A 16,027-nucleotide genomic window follows, 5' to 3' on the forward strand; every position below is an offset into this window, starting at 1 on the left:
TAGTATCAGGGGGAAAGAGTGATTACATTGCATTTGATTGAATTCATATCAAGTTTGATTTCTGTGCTGCATTCTTTCCTATCATTGCATTTCATTGAACCACACAAAGTTTTATTCTATGCTACATTCTTCTTCTCATTCATACTCCTATTGATTAAAGAGATAGTTGATTGTAATATTACCCATTGCTGATCATTGTATACATATTAATAGTGTGATATTTAGATACTGTTCAAATGTGATATATAACTTGTTCAAATCCATCAAATAAATCTTTTAACTTTGCAAAACAACCTACTTCTTGGTTCGGTGAGACCGGGGGGGGGGGGATTCAAAGAGAGCGGCGTGATATAAGGGTACATCATTCAGAAATAAAAGAACTTTAGACATAAAAATATATAATTAAGGGTTCCAGCTGGGCATCTCACGCCAGGCATTGACTTAGGTGGAGTGCTGGGTTGAAACCACTTACAACCTAGAATTTCCTTCAGCATAATAAGGACTGCTCAAATTATTCCATTTGGAAACCTTCCCATTAAAACCTTGTTAATTAATTTCTTATTGTATATCTTTGAATTCAATCTTTAGATTTATATAAGATTTTATATCTTTATTTTCTGCTGATTGTATAATGCTCTGTACAATGTATTCATACAAAAATGTTGAGTGTAAGTTATTCAAGAAAAACCTCTACACGTGTTTCACCACAAAGTGTGGAGCTTCAGGAGGTGAAAGTACTCTTATGTTGATGTATCCTATTTAGGATATATCTGTTTGCTTTATGAATTCACCAGACAAATTATCAATGCTTTTTGTGCTGTTAAAATTGTATTCATATTCCAATATTTTCTGAAGAGGAAGAAGGAGGTACTTCTTTCCTTGGAGGAGTGTTGTACAATCAGGAGAAAATAAAGATATGCATAAATGAAGGAATCTTCTTTTTTTGGCGCATGAAATCCAAAGATTGAAGTCAAAGATGTACAATAAAAAATGAGTTAACAAGGTTTTACTGGGAAGGTTTACAAATGGAACAATTTGAGCAGTCCTTATTATGCTGAAAGAAATTCCAGGTACATGTTTAATGGGACTATGTTATGTTTTATATGCTGATGGGTTATATGTATTTTGTTTTTCGCTACTCATGTTCCATTTGATGCAATCTTTTATGCAATGTATTTTCCTTATTGTGGATCTGATTTATTGTCATGCGCGCGAGCGCATGGAGGATGTGGCAGCGGTTTCGATGGAGAGGCCATTAGAGTTCCAGCACGCTTCCTTACTCTTGCACGGGTGACCGTCTAGTCTTTTTTACATTTTCTACGTTGCGGCGTCGCGAATAGCTGGAAAGTATTTACTTCCGGTCTTTCCCGGCTATCGGTGCGTTGCAACGTCTAAGCTACCGCTTTCGCTTACCTTGTTGCCTCAATGCTGTTTATTCACTTCCTTCGGTTGTATTTCTTCTCTCTCTAACTCTCTCTCTCTCTCTCTCTCTCTCTCTCTCTCTCTCTCTCTCTCTCTCTTTCTCTCTCTCTCTCTCACTCTCTCTCTCTCTCTCTCTCTCTCTCTCTTTCTCTCTCGTGTGCTCCTTCTCTCCGCCAATTTCGGCGGCTTTGACCATTCTCATCGTGGGTTTTTTTTTACTTTCCCCGTGGTGTCCTGCTGCTCTCAGCAGCTTCCCCCAGGCGTCCAGTTTCCTCTTACCTCTTCTTTTTTAACCTTTCTCTCTGGTTTCTCTGCTTACCTCTATCTGGATCCTTCACTGGGTTTCTACATCATCCCGGAGTCCACAGATACCTCCACAAGCAAGTCTTCATCTGCGCAGAGTTTTTTTTACGCCAGTGGCTTTTTCCCCTGTTTGCCTGTCTTCGGTGACGGGGCCTCAGTGGCCGCAGCATACAGGTGGCCGCTGTGGCTTCACACTGAGGAAGGATCACAGGATCTACCGCCTATCAATAGTGGGAGATCACAAGATACGCCACGGATTCCAGTTCCACAGGTGAGGAGTCGGAGGAGGGAAGTGGGTCGGGCGGATCAGTTCATATTGTGACATTTATAAAAGTGTTTTACAATGGCACAATCCCATTGAAAAAATTTCTGTAAATCAGGCCATGTATGTCTATATGGTTTTAATAAACTGAAACTGAAATAGACAATTACAAAAATACAAAACATGGACAAAGTAGGAATTGCTTAATTATTGGGGAGGGGACTCTAAGGAGCGGTCCCAGGCTTTGTTTTTAAGACATTCGTGTTTCCAGTGGAATGAGTGTTGAGTTTAAGCATGCCTCTTTCTCTGTCTGTGCTTCAATCATGAACTCATATACTCTCTTGGATTTCATAACCAGAACCTGTTAATCTCCCTGCACGACTTGTGCTCATCTCTTCCAAGGGATGGAGGAACAGGAGAAGCAACCCCCAAAGCACATATGTAAATTATCAGTCTGGTTTAAAGCAATTGGCATACATGCCAATGCAAGTGATTGATCATGTTCTGGGACATCCATTGGCAGCCACGACAGGTGGATCACTGCCATTCTGGATCCACCTGAGGCATCATCATTGTGATGGTGGGATCTAGTGTGGCAGCCAGAGCAGGTGCATTGTTGTAACGTTAGCACTTCCTAAGTTAGACGTAGCAGGTGGATAACTGTGATGTTGGAACCTTCAGTGGGATCCAGAGCAGGTGGATCACTCTAATGTTGGAACCCACACAGGAAGCCGCAGCAAGTGTATCGCTGCTCTGTTGAGATCTCCTGAGGCAGCTGAACAGGTGGATCCCTGTAATATATGAACCTTCTGTGGGATCTGCAGCAGGTGGATCACTCTAATGTTGGAACCCACACAGGCAGCCGCAGCAAGTGTATCACTGCTCTGTTGAGATCTCCTGAGGCAGCTGAAGCAGGTGGATCCCTGTAATATAGGAACCTTCTGTGGGATCTGCAGCAGGTGGATCACTCTAATGTTGGAACCCACACAGGCAGCCGCAGCAAGTGTATCACAGCTCTGTTGAGATCTCCTGAGGCATCTGAAGCAGGTGGATCCCTGCAATGTCAGAACCTTCTGTGGGATCTGCAGCAGGTGGATCACTCTAATGTGGAACTCCACACAGGCAGCCGCAGCAAGTGTATCACTGCTCTGTCGAGATCTCCGGAGGCAGCTGAAGCAGGTGGATCCCTGCAATGTCAGAACCTTCTGTGGGATCTGTAGCAGGTGGATCACTCTAATGTTAGACTGAACCGAGGCAGCTGCAGCAAGTATATCACTGCTCTGTTGAGATCTCCTGAGGCAGTCAGATCAGCTGGATTGCGGTAATGTTGGAACTTCCCGAGGCAGGTGCAGCTGAAGGATCACTGTAATTTTGGACCCTCACTGCAATGCTGGACTCTCCAGATATTTCATAATCTGGGGCTTCCGGAATCATTTGTCTATTGAAAAAAAAGCTTCAAGGCCTCACTCTTTGCATAATTTCCCTACTTTTCCTTTATGCTTTCTCAGGGGACATAAGCGCCTGGCTCTGCAGTGAATGCTAGCAGGAATGGAGCAATAGTATAACATTGTTATGTTGATCTATACCACCCACCGCAGCCCTTTGCAAGGTCACATGGCTCTGCAAGAAAGTGGGCGGGGTGGGTTAGTGAGGGAAGAGGGATAGGATAGAAGTTGTGCTCTTCTTTTGATGCTTGCAGAACCAGGAGAAACTGGCATCAGTGTGCTTTGTTGTGTGCACTGGGCTTGTTATATCGGGAGGGGTAGCATCCAGTATCTGGGTTGTTTGTTGTTTGCAACTGTTTGTTCTTACGGCATCGTTATCAGTGGGTGTGTGACTTGTGTGTTTGTGTGTAGTATAGCTGGCCCTTTATTTGGACGTGTTAATATAGATTTTTCTTCTGTAGTGTTTAGAAGCTGTACTCTGCTTCTAAACACTCGAGCTTTGGGCACATCAGGCTAACAAGCAGGCATGAACACGCTCAATTGCCAAGGAACACACGGTGGCAAAGAGATAACACTGGGCTTGGAAAGAACGCCTCCTTGCTGCTAGCCACAGAATCTACCTCCATGTCCAATCTCATCACAAGATACTCTCCACACGCCAGGTGTGGCAAAACAACAATCTGATTTTATTCCTTCCCTTTATGGGAAGCATGCAGCCAAATCGTAAAAATGAACGTGTATGCATTTCGAGCCACAGGAAGATGAGGCGGTCTTTGGCGGACCGCCCAGGACTCGCCCTGTAGGCCCCGGTGCAACTCACAAAGCACCTTCGGCAGACGCAGCCATCGCCTGTTGCCTTCCCTTTCAAGCTGAGACTCCAGCCCCCAAGGCTCCCTCTAGTCCTTTTGCAATTCACTTTCCATTGTGCCGAGAAAAAAACACTGGCACAATGGGATAACATCTGTGATTTAGAAAAAAAAAGTCACAGTGACCTTTAGAAACCTTAGAACATAATGCCAGCATACTTCAGTAGATCACCAGCCTGCAAAGAAGTACACGTAACCTTTCAATGGGCTTTTGTATTCTTGATAATGCACAGAATGAATGGCTGGGGGAAGAGGACCAAGACAAAAACAACAATGAGGATTCAAGTATTTGCCGGTCTTGACTTGGAGGTTTGGCTTTAGCGATACCTAGTGGGCAATCTATTCGTATGTTGAGTGTTAGATGGCGTATGTGGGTGAACACACATCCAGCTTGGGCATGCCTTATTCCCTCCATCTGTATGTTTCTATCATTGCCTTTTTCTGAAACGTGAACATCCTGTTTCTTTGGTGGGATTGACTGTCTCTGCTGGCCACCTGGGCCAGATTACAGAAACTTTGCACTGTATTAACACTGGGGGAAAGTGCATGTTTTTTCCACTAGGTACATTTTTGGCCTAGTGCTTATTCCATGAAAAATGTCACTGTGCAAATGTTTTCTAATCCTCCTGTTTTTTTTTTTTTGCACTATGGCTGGCAAACTTTGCCTTAGTGCTAATACGATGCAACTTTGCACTTGCACCGGTGAAAAGTTTTTGTAATCTGGCCCCCGGTGTTTCATATCCCTGATGTCAAAATCCTGTTGGACCATTGTTTATTTCACGCTACTTTTTTGTTTGAAGTGTAGGGCGGACTTTTGATAAGTACTTTAATTAAGCAATATGACCCAAGCGGCGGGGGCATTACGACCAAGAAAATGGCCGCTGGGAAAGGGAAAACGGGAATCCGTTTTCTCTTTCCATGGCGGCCTTCGGGAGCGGATGCGCTGGGAACACAAGTGTTCCCAGCGCATCCGCTCCCGAAATAAAAAAAGCACAAGGTAAGTGGGGTTGGGAGGGCGGGAGGGAGAGGAAGGGGGGAGAAAAGAACCCCAAAAAAACGTACCTTTGTCCCTGCCAGGGGACAATGGAAGCCTCCAGCTGTGTGGAGGCGCAGAGTCTCCACACTGCTGGAGGCTGCCATCGTCCCCCACCAGGGACGCAGGAGCAAGAAGGTAAGTGGGGTGGGGTAGGGAGGAGGGAGGGAAAGGAAAACAAAAAAAAAAAAGCTTACTGGAGTCCCCAGCGGGGGGCGGAGGCAGCCTCTCAGCAGTGGGGAGGCTCGGAGCGGGGATGGCCCCGCTTCGAGCCTCCTCATTGGCTGGGGGTCTGCCACGCCCCCCCGCCGAGGACAAGGCAGCTTCGGCCGGGTAAGGACCCGGCGAGAGCCAACCAGAATGCGTGTTGCATTCTGCTTGACTCTCGCCGGGTACTAATGATTGTTATAACTTGAAATAGTCCCATCTATCGCTGTGCGGTGATCATGGTGTGGCGCAGTGATCGAAAGTAGCGGGAACGGTGTTCCACTACTTTTATCTGTTTGCAATTCCCCTACTTTTTACGAGCATTCTCACCATTCTATATAGAGGATTTGTCCATTCATGTCCCTGTGCAAGTGTAAAGTTGTAATAGGAGCCTTAGTTACTGGTCACTTAGACTATTCCAATGCCCCGGCTGCAACACCTTGCTACATGTTGCACTAAGCTCCCGCCTACACTCTTCCCTGCCGAGACCACAGTTCCACTACTTTTTCGCTACACTTCTACCACTGGTGTGACGTTACTTGAGCCGGCCCCCCTGATGCCTCTTGGAAAGTTCATTGGTGCAGGATCCCCTAATGTCAAGTGCAATGGCTGCTGTTGTTAATGGAAATACTTATTTTTATTTATCAGTGAGACCTTTATTGGTGAACAGAAAGCACTGAGCCACTAAAGCTTAACTCTGAAGTCAAGCTTACATATGATTACATGAATGGGCTTATGATGGCACTATTGTGGCATCTGAGGGACCACTGGGCATTCGGTGGCAGTGCATGGGCATGTGGCGCAATAGATTACATACGGTTACTAAAGAAGTTTTATGATGACATTGTTGCAGTATATGAGGCTGCACTTGGCACAAGTGGGGTTATGCCTTAGCATATGTGGACCTTACTAGGAGTAGGATGGCCTGATTGGGGCATTTATGGTTGCACTTGACATATGATTTCTAAACTCTATTGACTTTGCCAGTGCTTGTTAACTTTTTCTGGTTCTTTGTTCATTTTTCGCCTGTCATTGTTTTGATGGTTTTTTTTGGCCAAAATATTTGTTTTGACAAAACCCATCGAAAAATGTTGTTTTTCTTTGGGGGTGGAGGGTTCCCCCGAAATACCACTTTCCCCTATTAATGTAACTCAATTCCCGGCCCTTATATAGCCTTCTGCACATCCCACCTATGTTTTTCGATGTTTTCTTTCAAAATACAAATTTCTGCAAAAAACCCATCCAAAAAGTGACTGGCGAAAAATGAACGTTGTACCCTTTTCTACACCTAATCAGGTGTTGCTACCACCTTTCTCTTTCCAGTGGTAATTTAGAGACAGTGTCCAAAGCTTTACACTCTAACAAATGCCTTACGGTCAGGCCAGGTTGATGGTTCAAGTAAACAAATTTCTTTTATTTTCGCCTATAAGGGCCACCTGATGAGTTTGGTGGTGCAGTAAAAGATTGGTAGTCGCTGGGTTGATACTTATGTTATCGCCACTTTCCACACCATAAAACTAGAAGTTTAGAGTTAATGGGGAAGAGACACCTCCAGATCTTCCCTAGAGTTACTCCTCCACTTTACAAGCAAGGAGGCCAATGTTAAATGATTTTTATATTATTTCCAAGGCATATACATCTTTTGTCCTACTTATACATTATATTCAGGATGCTTCCCGTCATGATTGGTTGGTTCCTTCACTTTGGTTCTAATCATAATTACATTAATATATATATATATGCTGATCCTTTTCCATCCCTTTGTCTATGTTTGAGATTGTTTACCTTCAACGAAGTTCCTCTAATTAACTAGCCATTTTCTATGGTACCTACCAATTATCCCGTTGTCCTTGTGTCGGACGGGCTATGAGGTGAATTGTATGGAGGGGGGGGTGTGCAGGAAAATAGATTCATGTTATATATACTGTTCGAATAGCTACTATTAAGTTTTTTGAGGCATTGAAACTTGAAAAGTAATTGGCAATTATGTATATAGACCTTGATCTGTCTAGATTATGCATTGGTTGGAAGTTGTATGCCTTTATATATGTTTTAGGATTTCAGTATCATTAGATTAGGTTGTTGTAAATATTGAATGTTAACTTTTTTTAAATGAACTCAATCTGTACTTTGATTATTTTTAGTGTAACATTGAAAATAATTTCTTTTGTATCCTCTTTATCATTCTTTAAATTGAAAGGTTAAATGTATTTCAGCCATGTAAAAAATATATATATATATTCCATGGCCTGCGCTAGCGGCCATATAATTATGGTTAAGTTGCTAAACCCATGAGAAGAGCACTGTTTGGGTGGCTTATAACTTGCCCCCCCTCCCCTTGGACGAATCCTCACCAAACTTTGGAAAAAAAAGTATATGGCCCACTCAGAATTTTTTTGCAAAGTTTGGTGAGGTTTGTTCAGGTCTAAAAAAATTAGTGATACTAAAGTCCGCTCAGTGGACAGGACACAGATTGATTAATCGGCTTGCGCCATGTCCGCGGACACGTGACGTGTTCGCTGATTGGTTGGAGTGAAGGGTGAGGTGCGTTAGATTTTTGGAAACACACGCCATCTTGGATTCGCGGACAGCAGTCGGTGTCCGCAGACACCGCAGTAAAAATATTTAAAAAAAACAACATTGCACTTGTCAACCTTATCAAATAATCACTGGGGAGGTGAGGGTTGATGAGGATGGGATGGAATATGGCTGCAAGAAGCAAGAAAACTGGTGTTTTTCACTGCAAAAGTCAGCGAACGGTCCAGATGTTTGCGGACAGTCCTTTGCAGTTCGCGTACACCTCTACATTACAGGGTTGTTGAAAAGCAGTTCTTGGATGGCTTATAACTTTGACGCCACTTAATGAAACTGCATGGAATTTTGCAAATATATTCCTGTCCTGATCCCAAATTTGTTTGCAAAGTCTGGTGGGGTTCTGTCAGGAGGGGGCAAAATTAGAGGGGGTCTCAAAATAATGTAAAGGCTTATAAATGAGGTGCCATTTGACAAATCTTTGGCAAACTGATAATACATACAGATATAAATGTTTTCCTGAAGTTTGGCGGGATTTTGTCAACAGTGGGCAATATTAGAGGGGGGGCTCCCAAAATAATGTAAAGGCTTATAAATGTGGTGCCATTTGACAAATATACACAAAGGTTTGCAAAACGATTGTAGATCTAGATATAAATGTTTTCGTAAAGCCTGAATGGATTTTGTCAAGTGGGGGATAGGTTATATGATGATTGTATGTGCATACATTTGACACTTTCGAAAAAAAAAAACATGGGTGGATTTCCACAAAACTTGTGTAAGGAGCATTGAGAAGTACCTGAAAGCATGGTTTTGCAAATGTGCCTGTGTTTTATTTTTTGACAAGTGTCATTATGTAGGTACAAAAAAATTGTGATATACCTTTGGTGACTGAGGTGTAGCCTGGGGCCATGGGCAGTGGCCAAATTGTGTGGGTCATGGAATAAGGTCATGATCTGGACAATCTGGCTACTGGCCATGGCCACGAGGGACAACACATGGGGTTAAGGTTGCCATGTCCACCTGGGACTGGTTTTGTGGTAAAGTTATTCGAAATTGGGATAGTTTTGAAAAGGAAGAAAAATGGGCTTGTGGTAATATGGCCATAGAGTTCTCTTTTTGCCTTCTGCAGGCTGCCATGGAAAGCGAAGAGGGGCCCTATATGGAACCCCGCTTTCCCTTTCCATGGTGGCCATCTTGGAAAAGGATTTTCCTTCGTGTCCCGGTGTAGGAAGAAAAATCCTTTTTTTAGCACCCTGGATTCCCGCTTTAGGGAACATAGGTTGCTAAAGGACTTCATCCCCCATTACAGGGGCTGGAATGGGGAGATAATGGTCAGAGACCTCGTTATCCACTCTTGCTTCGCTTGGGCTGATAACTTGGGCTGCCAGGCTGGTATCCACCGTTCCAGTCCCTGGAAGGGAGGATGAATGCTACAATATTCCCATTAGCATAACACAAAATGCAAATGGAAATGTTTGAAAATCTTATTGAGTCTATGTACTTTACTGAGAAATATAAAGTAGATGAGTCTATAAGTTTTTTTTGTTCTATTTTTTAACTGTGAAAGGTGGTTCCTAAAGGAACATTTCTTCTGTTGTTTTTGGGTGTATTTTCTTTTTGTCAAGAGATCTAAGAACGGAAGGTGGGGAGGGAAATGAGGGAAGAGGCCACCAAACACTAATATGGAGGGGTAGGTGGGCAGGGGAAAATGTTGCGTGTGTTATTTCTAAGGTAGGGGCAGTGTTTCTCATGCTCCTTTATTACAGCAGTGGCGGTGGCTCTTGTGGAGGAGGGATGGTATTAGCTGATGCCATTTTAAGATAAATAGCAGTTTTGCTAAAAGTATGTACTGTGTACTAGATAGTTAATGGATAATGAGTAGGAATAGGTGTTGGATGTGTGCAATGGAAATTTTGAAGTTAAAAGTTCCTAGATCAGTAGAAAATGCAGTTCCGAACTGCCCGCAAAGCACAGATCTTATTGTGAAGTGCGGACGGGTTCTCGGACAAGCCATCATGCGGTGCGCCAGCGTATGGTCATGTGGCACTGTCCGGAAGGTCCTCAATGAAGTCAGTTGTTCGTAGACGTCTACGGATGCAAAACTAGTTGAAATAGTTGCAAAAAGTGTATAGAAGTGTTAAAAATGATTCTAGAAGGTTGGAAATGGCAGAGTCTTAAGGTGACACTTTGTAAATTGGACACAAATATTGCTATATTGGGTAGGTATGATATTAGTAAGTTGTAGGAGAATAGCATGTGCTGGTAAAAACCCATGAAATACACTGAAAAATCTTTGTTAAAGGGAGTCGTTATAGTTAAGTTGGACTAATAAAAACCTATGAAATTCAATGAAAAAACTTTGTTAAGGGGACGTTATGGTTAAGCTTTACTGATAAAAGCCTATGAAATTCACTGAAAAACCTTTGTTAAAGGGATGTTATGGTTACAAGTAAAACCGAAAAAACCCCACAAATTTGCCAGTTATTGTAAGCTAAGCAACCATAACTTGCGCCATCACCGTGCACTGCTAAGACTAAGGGCCTCATTACACGGTAGGCGGTAAGGGTTTACCGGTACCAGTATTTTACCGGTACCGTTAAAAACCCTTACTGCCTTACTACGAGGTCCCTTTGCGGGTTGGGGAATTTAACGCTTGCTTTTTGCAGGCGTGAAAAACCAACCCGCAAAGGGACCAGGGAGCTAATTACGGTACCGTAATTTGCGGTGCCGTAATTAGCACCTTCCCCATTCCCATTATGCCCTATGGGGCAAAAATGGGACTGGGGAAGGGGGAATTACCGCCCCACCAACCTTGGAATAGGGCGGTAATTCCCCTTTCCACCAAGGCGGTGTCGGTATTTTACCGGCATGGACCAAGGTGCTAATAGCACCTTGGTCCACCGCCATCCGTGTAATGAGGCCCTAACACCCAGGACATCAAAGTTGACATCACAAATGTCATAGATGACATCACATATGAAATACATTTTGATGAAAAGTCCCTACAAGGAGTGGTGTTTATATTGTTGGTAACAAGATGTCAGGGGTGATTGGGAGACCTATCATGAACTACCTAATCTATTAAAGAATGTACTCATCTAACATCATTGTATTGGAGTGTTGTTGTTAATACAGAAACCTAATCATATATAAACATGGGCAATGACTGCAGCATACACCATAGAAGTACACTATTTATAATCTTGTAATTTTGGATAGTACAATAATGAATGCTACCTTATCAGAGTTTTGAGTAATGTTAAACATGTAATAAATAGCAAACGATTCAAGACTTGCAACACTTGTGCTGGTACAAACAATACATATGAAGAACCACAATGCATACAAATCAGAGGCACATACAGGGAAACTAAAGTAAGGAAGAAAGAAACAGCATCATCAGAACATGTTAATGACATTAAAGTTTATCTTCATGTATACAAATTAATCGTGTGTTTGAGGCCTGCTCATTTCCCCATGTATGTGCACCATGAGCTGAGACCAAACCCCAAGGAAAGTACGTGAAGAACATATGACAAGGTTAACGTCTAGATTTATAGCACCTTTTTCAATTTTAATATTCTGAATCTCAGTGATCAAAACCACCTGGCCTATATATGTCAGTGAACAAAAACAAGTGGCCCAGGTATGTGATGTCATCAGTAATGTCATCAATGACATTTGTGATGTGATCTTTGATGTCCTGGGTGTTAGTCCTAGCAGTGCACGTGGTGGCGCGAGTTCTGGTTGCAAAGCTTACCATAACTGGCGAATTTCTGGGGTTTTCCGGTTTTACTTGTAACCATAATGCCCCTCTAACAAAGGTTTTTCATTGAATTTCATAGGATTTTATTAGTGCAACTTAACCATAACGTTCCTTTAGCCAAGTTTTTTCATTGAATATATATTTAATGCTATGCTTATTACCAGTTGTAAGAAATGCATCTTTCTAATCATACTGCTGCTAACTGAAAAAGAAACATGTTTTGGGGCAGTTAACTGTAAATATAAACATTTTCTGACTAAGGCTACGTTCAAAGAAGTATTTGTTTATCTTGTTGCCACTCAGCTGGTTAGTGTAAGAAAAACATGTTATTAGGTTACCTTGGTACCCTTGAACCTTTTAAAGGTTCCAAGACAAAGTGTATATAGGGCTGAGTGATTGTTCAGTGATCAGATTCATCCTGGACTGCAGGGCCTTTTGTATGACTAAATACTTATACACAAACCTACCTGGATTTCTGGACCTCCTTTACCTCAATTGAATGCTTGGCGACGACTGCCAAAGCGAACTACTGTTACTCAACAAACTGAAATACTGTTACTGAAAGTGGCAAAGGCCATTCTCCACATTATTTAGGGCTCTAAATAATGCCATTTTGGAGTCTGCATGGACAATATTATGGGTATGCAGAATTAATACACGCAGCAACGCCACCTAGGTCACAACCACCACTGTAAGTGGAGGTCATACCTTTTCCTATATGGATGAAAAACTCCCTGTAGAGTAGAGTGGTGGAACAGGCAGCATTTCCAAATATCGCCTTTTCCCCCACTACTGCCAAACTCATGAGGGCATTTGACTGTGAAGGATCATACCTCAAAATGCATGCGCTTTTCCAGCAACTCTTTATAGAGAACGGGGTCCTCGATAGTGTGGTACCCATGTCCAATTCTCTCTGCCTTGAGAACGTCAACAGCCTAAAATAGAAGACAAGTGCATGATGTAGACATGTCAAAGAGAGATCAATCTCTGGCTAAAACATGTACTGTGCTATTTTCTCTGCATATGGAACATTTCAATTAAAAAAAAACAATTTCATAATTTGTAGAGTTTCAAAACAGTGTAATAACATCCAGAGGCTGCCTTTAATACTTTTTCTTCTTCAAATATGTTTATTCAGAAAGAGAATTACATCAAACGATATCCGACAAATCATAGCATACATGTAACTCAGGTCAATATAATAAAATACATAACACACCAAAATGCTTCAAAAAGTAATAAAATACAACTTGAAAAACCACACTTTTCGAAATGACGCCTTCTCATTAAGTTAAAATCCCTCCATTTTTATGCTAGAGCAGGAAGAGCATCGTCTACATATGCTTTTCTGACTTTGATACTTTTTCTGTTATTTTGTCCTTATTAAATATCTTTTTTGTACTATAAATATGCATATTCATTAAATTAACTGTACACCATTAATGCAAGAATATAGATAGATGGAATGATCATGCATACAACATGATGTCTTCTGCCAAGGACCTGGATGTATCTCAATCTGTCTGATGTCCCGATCCTAATCTTTCCCCTCGGTGAATATTCGGTCAGATTCCCAAAGAACTTACCAGGATTAACCTCGAGTTACACCTGGACAGAGACCATTTGATTCATAGGATCTGTGTCAATCAATACATTTTTCTCTAGGAGTAAGAGTAAGCCTGCGTTACTAACGGCAACTTCTTTGTGAATCAGCAGCCCCTTAGTGTGCCAGAGCTATACAAAATCCAAGAGATACATGCAAAATGAAGACTTGTTCAGTTCAAGTAAGCACCATCACTCACTTTAGATTCACAAAATGAAATCAATTTGCCAATTACTTGATCCTTTGTGAATCATTTCAATGGAGAGAGTGGCTTAGTGAGTGTCGGGGTTCACCTGGAGGACCCAGACCCATAAGCATGTTTATAGGTCAGGGTTCTGCAGATGCACTCGAAATACTCTCTAACTGTCGCACCAGCACAGAGAATTAAACTGACCCAAAGGAAATGTTTAAATAGTCACTAATGACCATTTCACATGTCTCTTAATATCACTATCTGGAAACTGACTATATGAAATAGGTTCAGTGCACAGTTTTCAAATATAAGTAGTCAAGTGGATCTCTTGTTGTAAACTCTAGACCCTGGGACGCTATGTGAGAAAGGAGCTGGGAGGTGGGGGCAGTGTGCCGGTTTGTCTACAGTATGGCCCCATTTCAGTCTGCTGGACAGGGAATATGCTTCTCCTATGCTGCTGAGTTCTGCACTCGGCTAGCGGTTCTTTGCACCCTATGACTGAAAGCAGGAAGCGGCTTTGAGACGTGGCATCATTTGGAATCGCTCTCCACTGACTGGAGTACTATTCTGTATTCTTCTATCCACAGCACCTTGAGAGATGAGGATGCAGTCCATTAAGGGAGAGAAATGCAGTGCCGCGTGCAGGCCTCATCCATCAAACACATTCGTTCTTGACACAGGATGTGGGCGCACACACATTGGGAAAATGCTTTCCAGCATTCTTTCAAAACCCTTGCGTTAACAACTTGCCAGTGTTTTGGATGCCACTGATCACAGTGGGCTTTTGTCCTGTTTCTTGGACTATGGAATTGATGGACCTACCCTCAAATGCATCTACTGTTTGCTGTAGGGCAAGACCTTACCATTGATAATTGGTCCCTAGGTCTTGCAGGTGGACACTGCCCCCTGGGTGGTCATGCCGGAATAGGTTATTTTGCTCACTGCATATGTCGGACACCTGGGGTTAGGGCAGGGAGACTGAACAGCCATTTGTCAATGTGGTCATTTGTCAATGCGGTCAAGGGGCACAGCGAGTAGAGCGCTCGCTTTGACATCAGTGCAGAGTCTGCTAACGCAGGTTTGAATCCCGGTGGGGCCAAACACAGCCTTTCATCCTTCTGAGGTCGATAAATGAGCACCACACACCGTAAGCAGCGCTCAGATACCTGAGGGTTCGTAGCGCTATATAAATGCCAAATTATTATTATTAGTGGTGTGAGCCCCCTCCACCCCCCTTCCTGATCCAAGTTTGCAATCCAGCCTTCCAGGCCTTATATGGGTGTACAAGTTGCCTTAGGTCTGAAGGTCACTTCTTTCCATCTCAGAACAGTCGAAGGTTTGTGGCACCGACCCAACATTAAAAATCTGTGTTTTTTGGTCAAACTATTTTGACAATTGTATTGTAGTCATCATTTATATAGCACCCTTTCCACAATTGTATGGCCTCAAGGGGCTTTGTGGTTGGAACACCGTTGGGGACCGAAGTCCATGTATTGGGACATTCTGAGAGTTTACTTTAAGAGGCGTGTGTGCATTCTGCCGGGTTAGGGCTCAGGAGGGCTGGCTGAGCCCCAGGAAGCAACCCAGAGGTCAGGCACATGCGTGGGTGCCGTCGGTGATTTAAGATAGACTGCGGGAGACTCGAGGTCTGCCCAGCTAGACCAAATCTGTACATAGGTTGTGGCTGTTTACTAATGGCAGAGGTGTTGAGGCAAGTCAGGGTTTTCAGTGTGGACTGCTACGCAAGCTGCTAAACTGGATTTGACATAGCCAAGGCATTGATACCCTACAAGCAGAATCTGCTCATTACCTTCAGCATGGCAGGCCTGGGGTCTGCCAATCTGAGCAAACTGCCCGACGCCCAACCATGTCAAAGGACCTAGGGACAGCAGGCCGGGGTACCCGTTAGGAGAGTCGAGGTGTTCCAATGCCACATTCAGATGCCAACGCCAACCAAGAAAGAGGCAGCACAAGCCAAAAGAAAGTGTGGGATGCCATGGATCTCAGACTGTGAGTGACTGTTTTCTGCCAATTCGGCTGATCCGTTGTATGGAGGAAGGACTGAAGCCCACGGGCCCACAGAACACCTGAATCAGCCTTGGCAATATGGCACCCAACCGTCAAAACCCACCAGTGAAAACCGTATTCCCATTGCTTGTTTGTCATTCAAATAAAGGCAAAAGGTTAACGTATCTGTTTTTGAGTCATTTCTAGCACCCATTGCTGCAATAGTTTAGAACAAGAAATAGAAAATAGAGGAAATGTAAAAATACAGATGTGATCTTTGCATATTATAGTAAGCATGTTGGTAAAATCCTGAGTGATTTGAGTGCTGCAGGAGGTTTGAAGGCAGCACAATGCAATCACGGGAATTCTTTCACCCTTTTGTTTT

The 16,027-nt window shown here is 43.0% G+C and overlaps 1 protein-coding gene across 1 annotated transcript in view; it reads right to left on the bottom strand.

The window, feature by feature from the left end:
• The window catches only part of LOC138580641 (adenosine deaminase-like), a 540,146-nt gene that overhangs the window by 44,133 nt on the left and 479,986 nt on the right, over window positions 1-16,027 (bottom strand). The window contains exon 8 of the mRNA XM_069651342.1: window positions 12,673-12,774. Coding sequence (XP_069507443.1) covers window positions 12,673-12,774 — 102 coding nt within the window. The remainder of the gene's footprint in view (window positions 1-12,672; window positions 12,775-16,027) is intronic.

This window comes from Ambystoma mexicanum, chromosome 3p, assembly GCF_040938575.1.
Source record: "Ambystoma mexicanum isolate Mex_15411 chromosome 3p, UKY_AmexF1_1, whole genome shotgun sequence".
In the NCBI taxonomy this organism is placed as follows: domain Eukaryota; kingdom Metazoa; phylum Chordata; class Amphibia; order Caudata; family Ambystomatidae; genus Ambystoma; species Ambystoma mexicanum.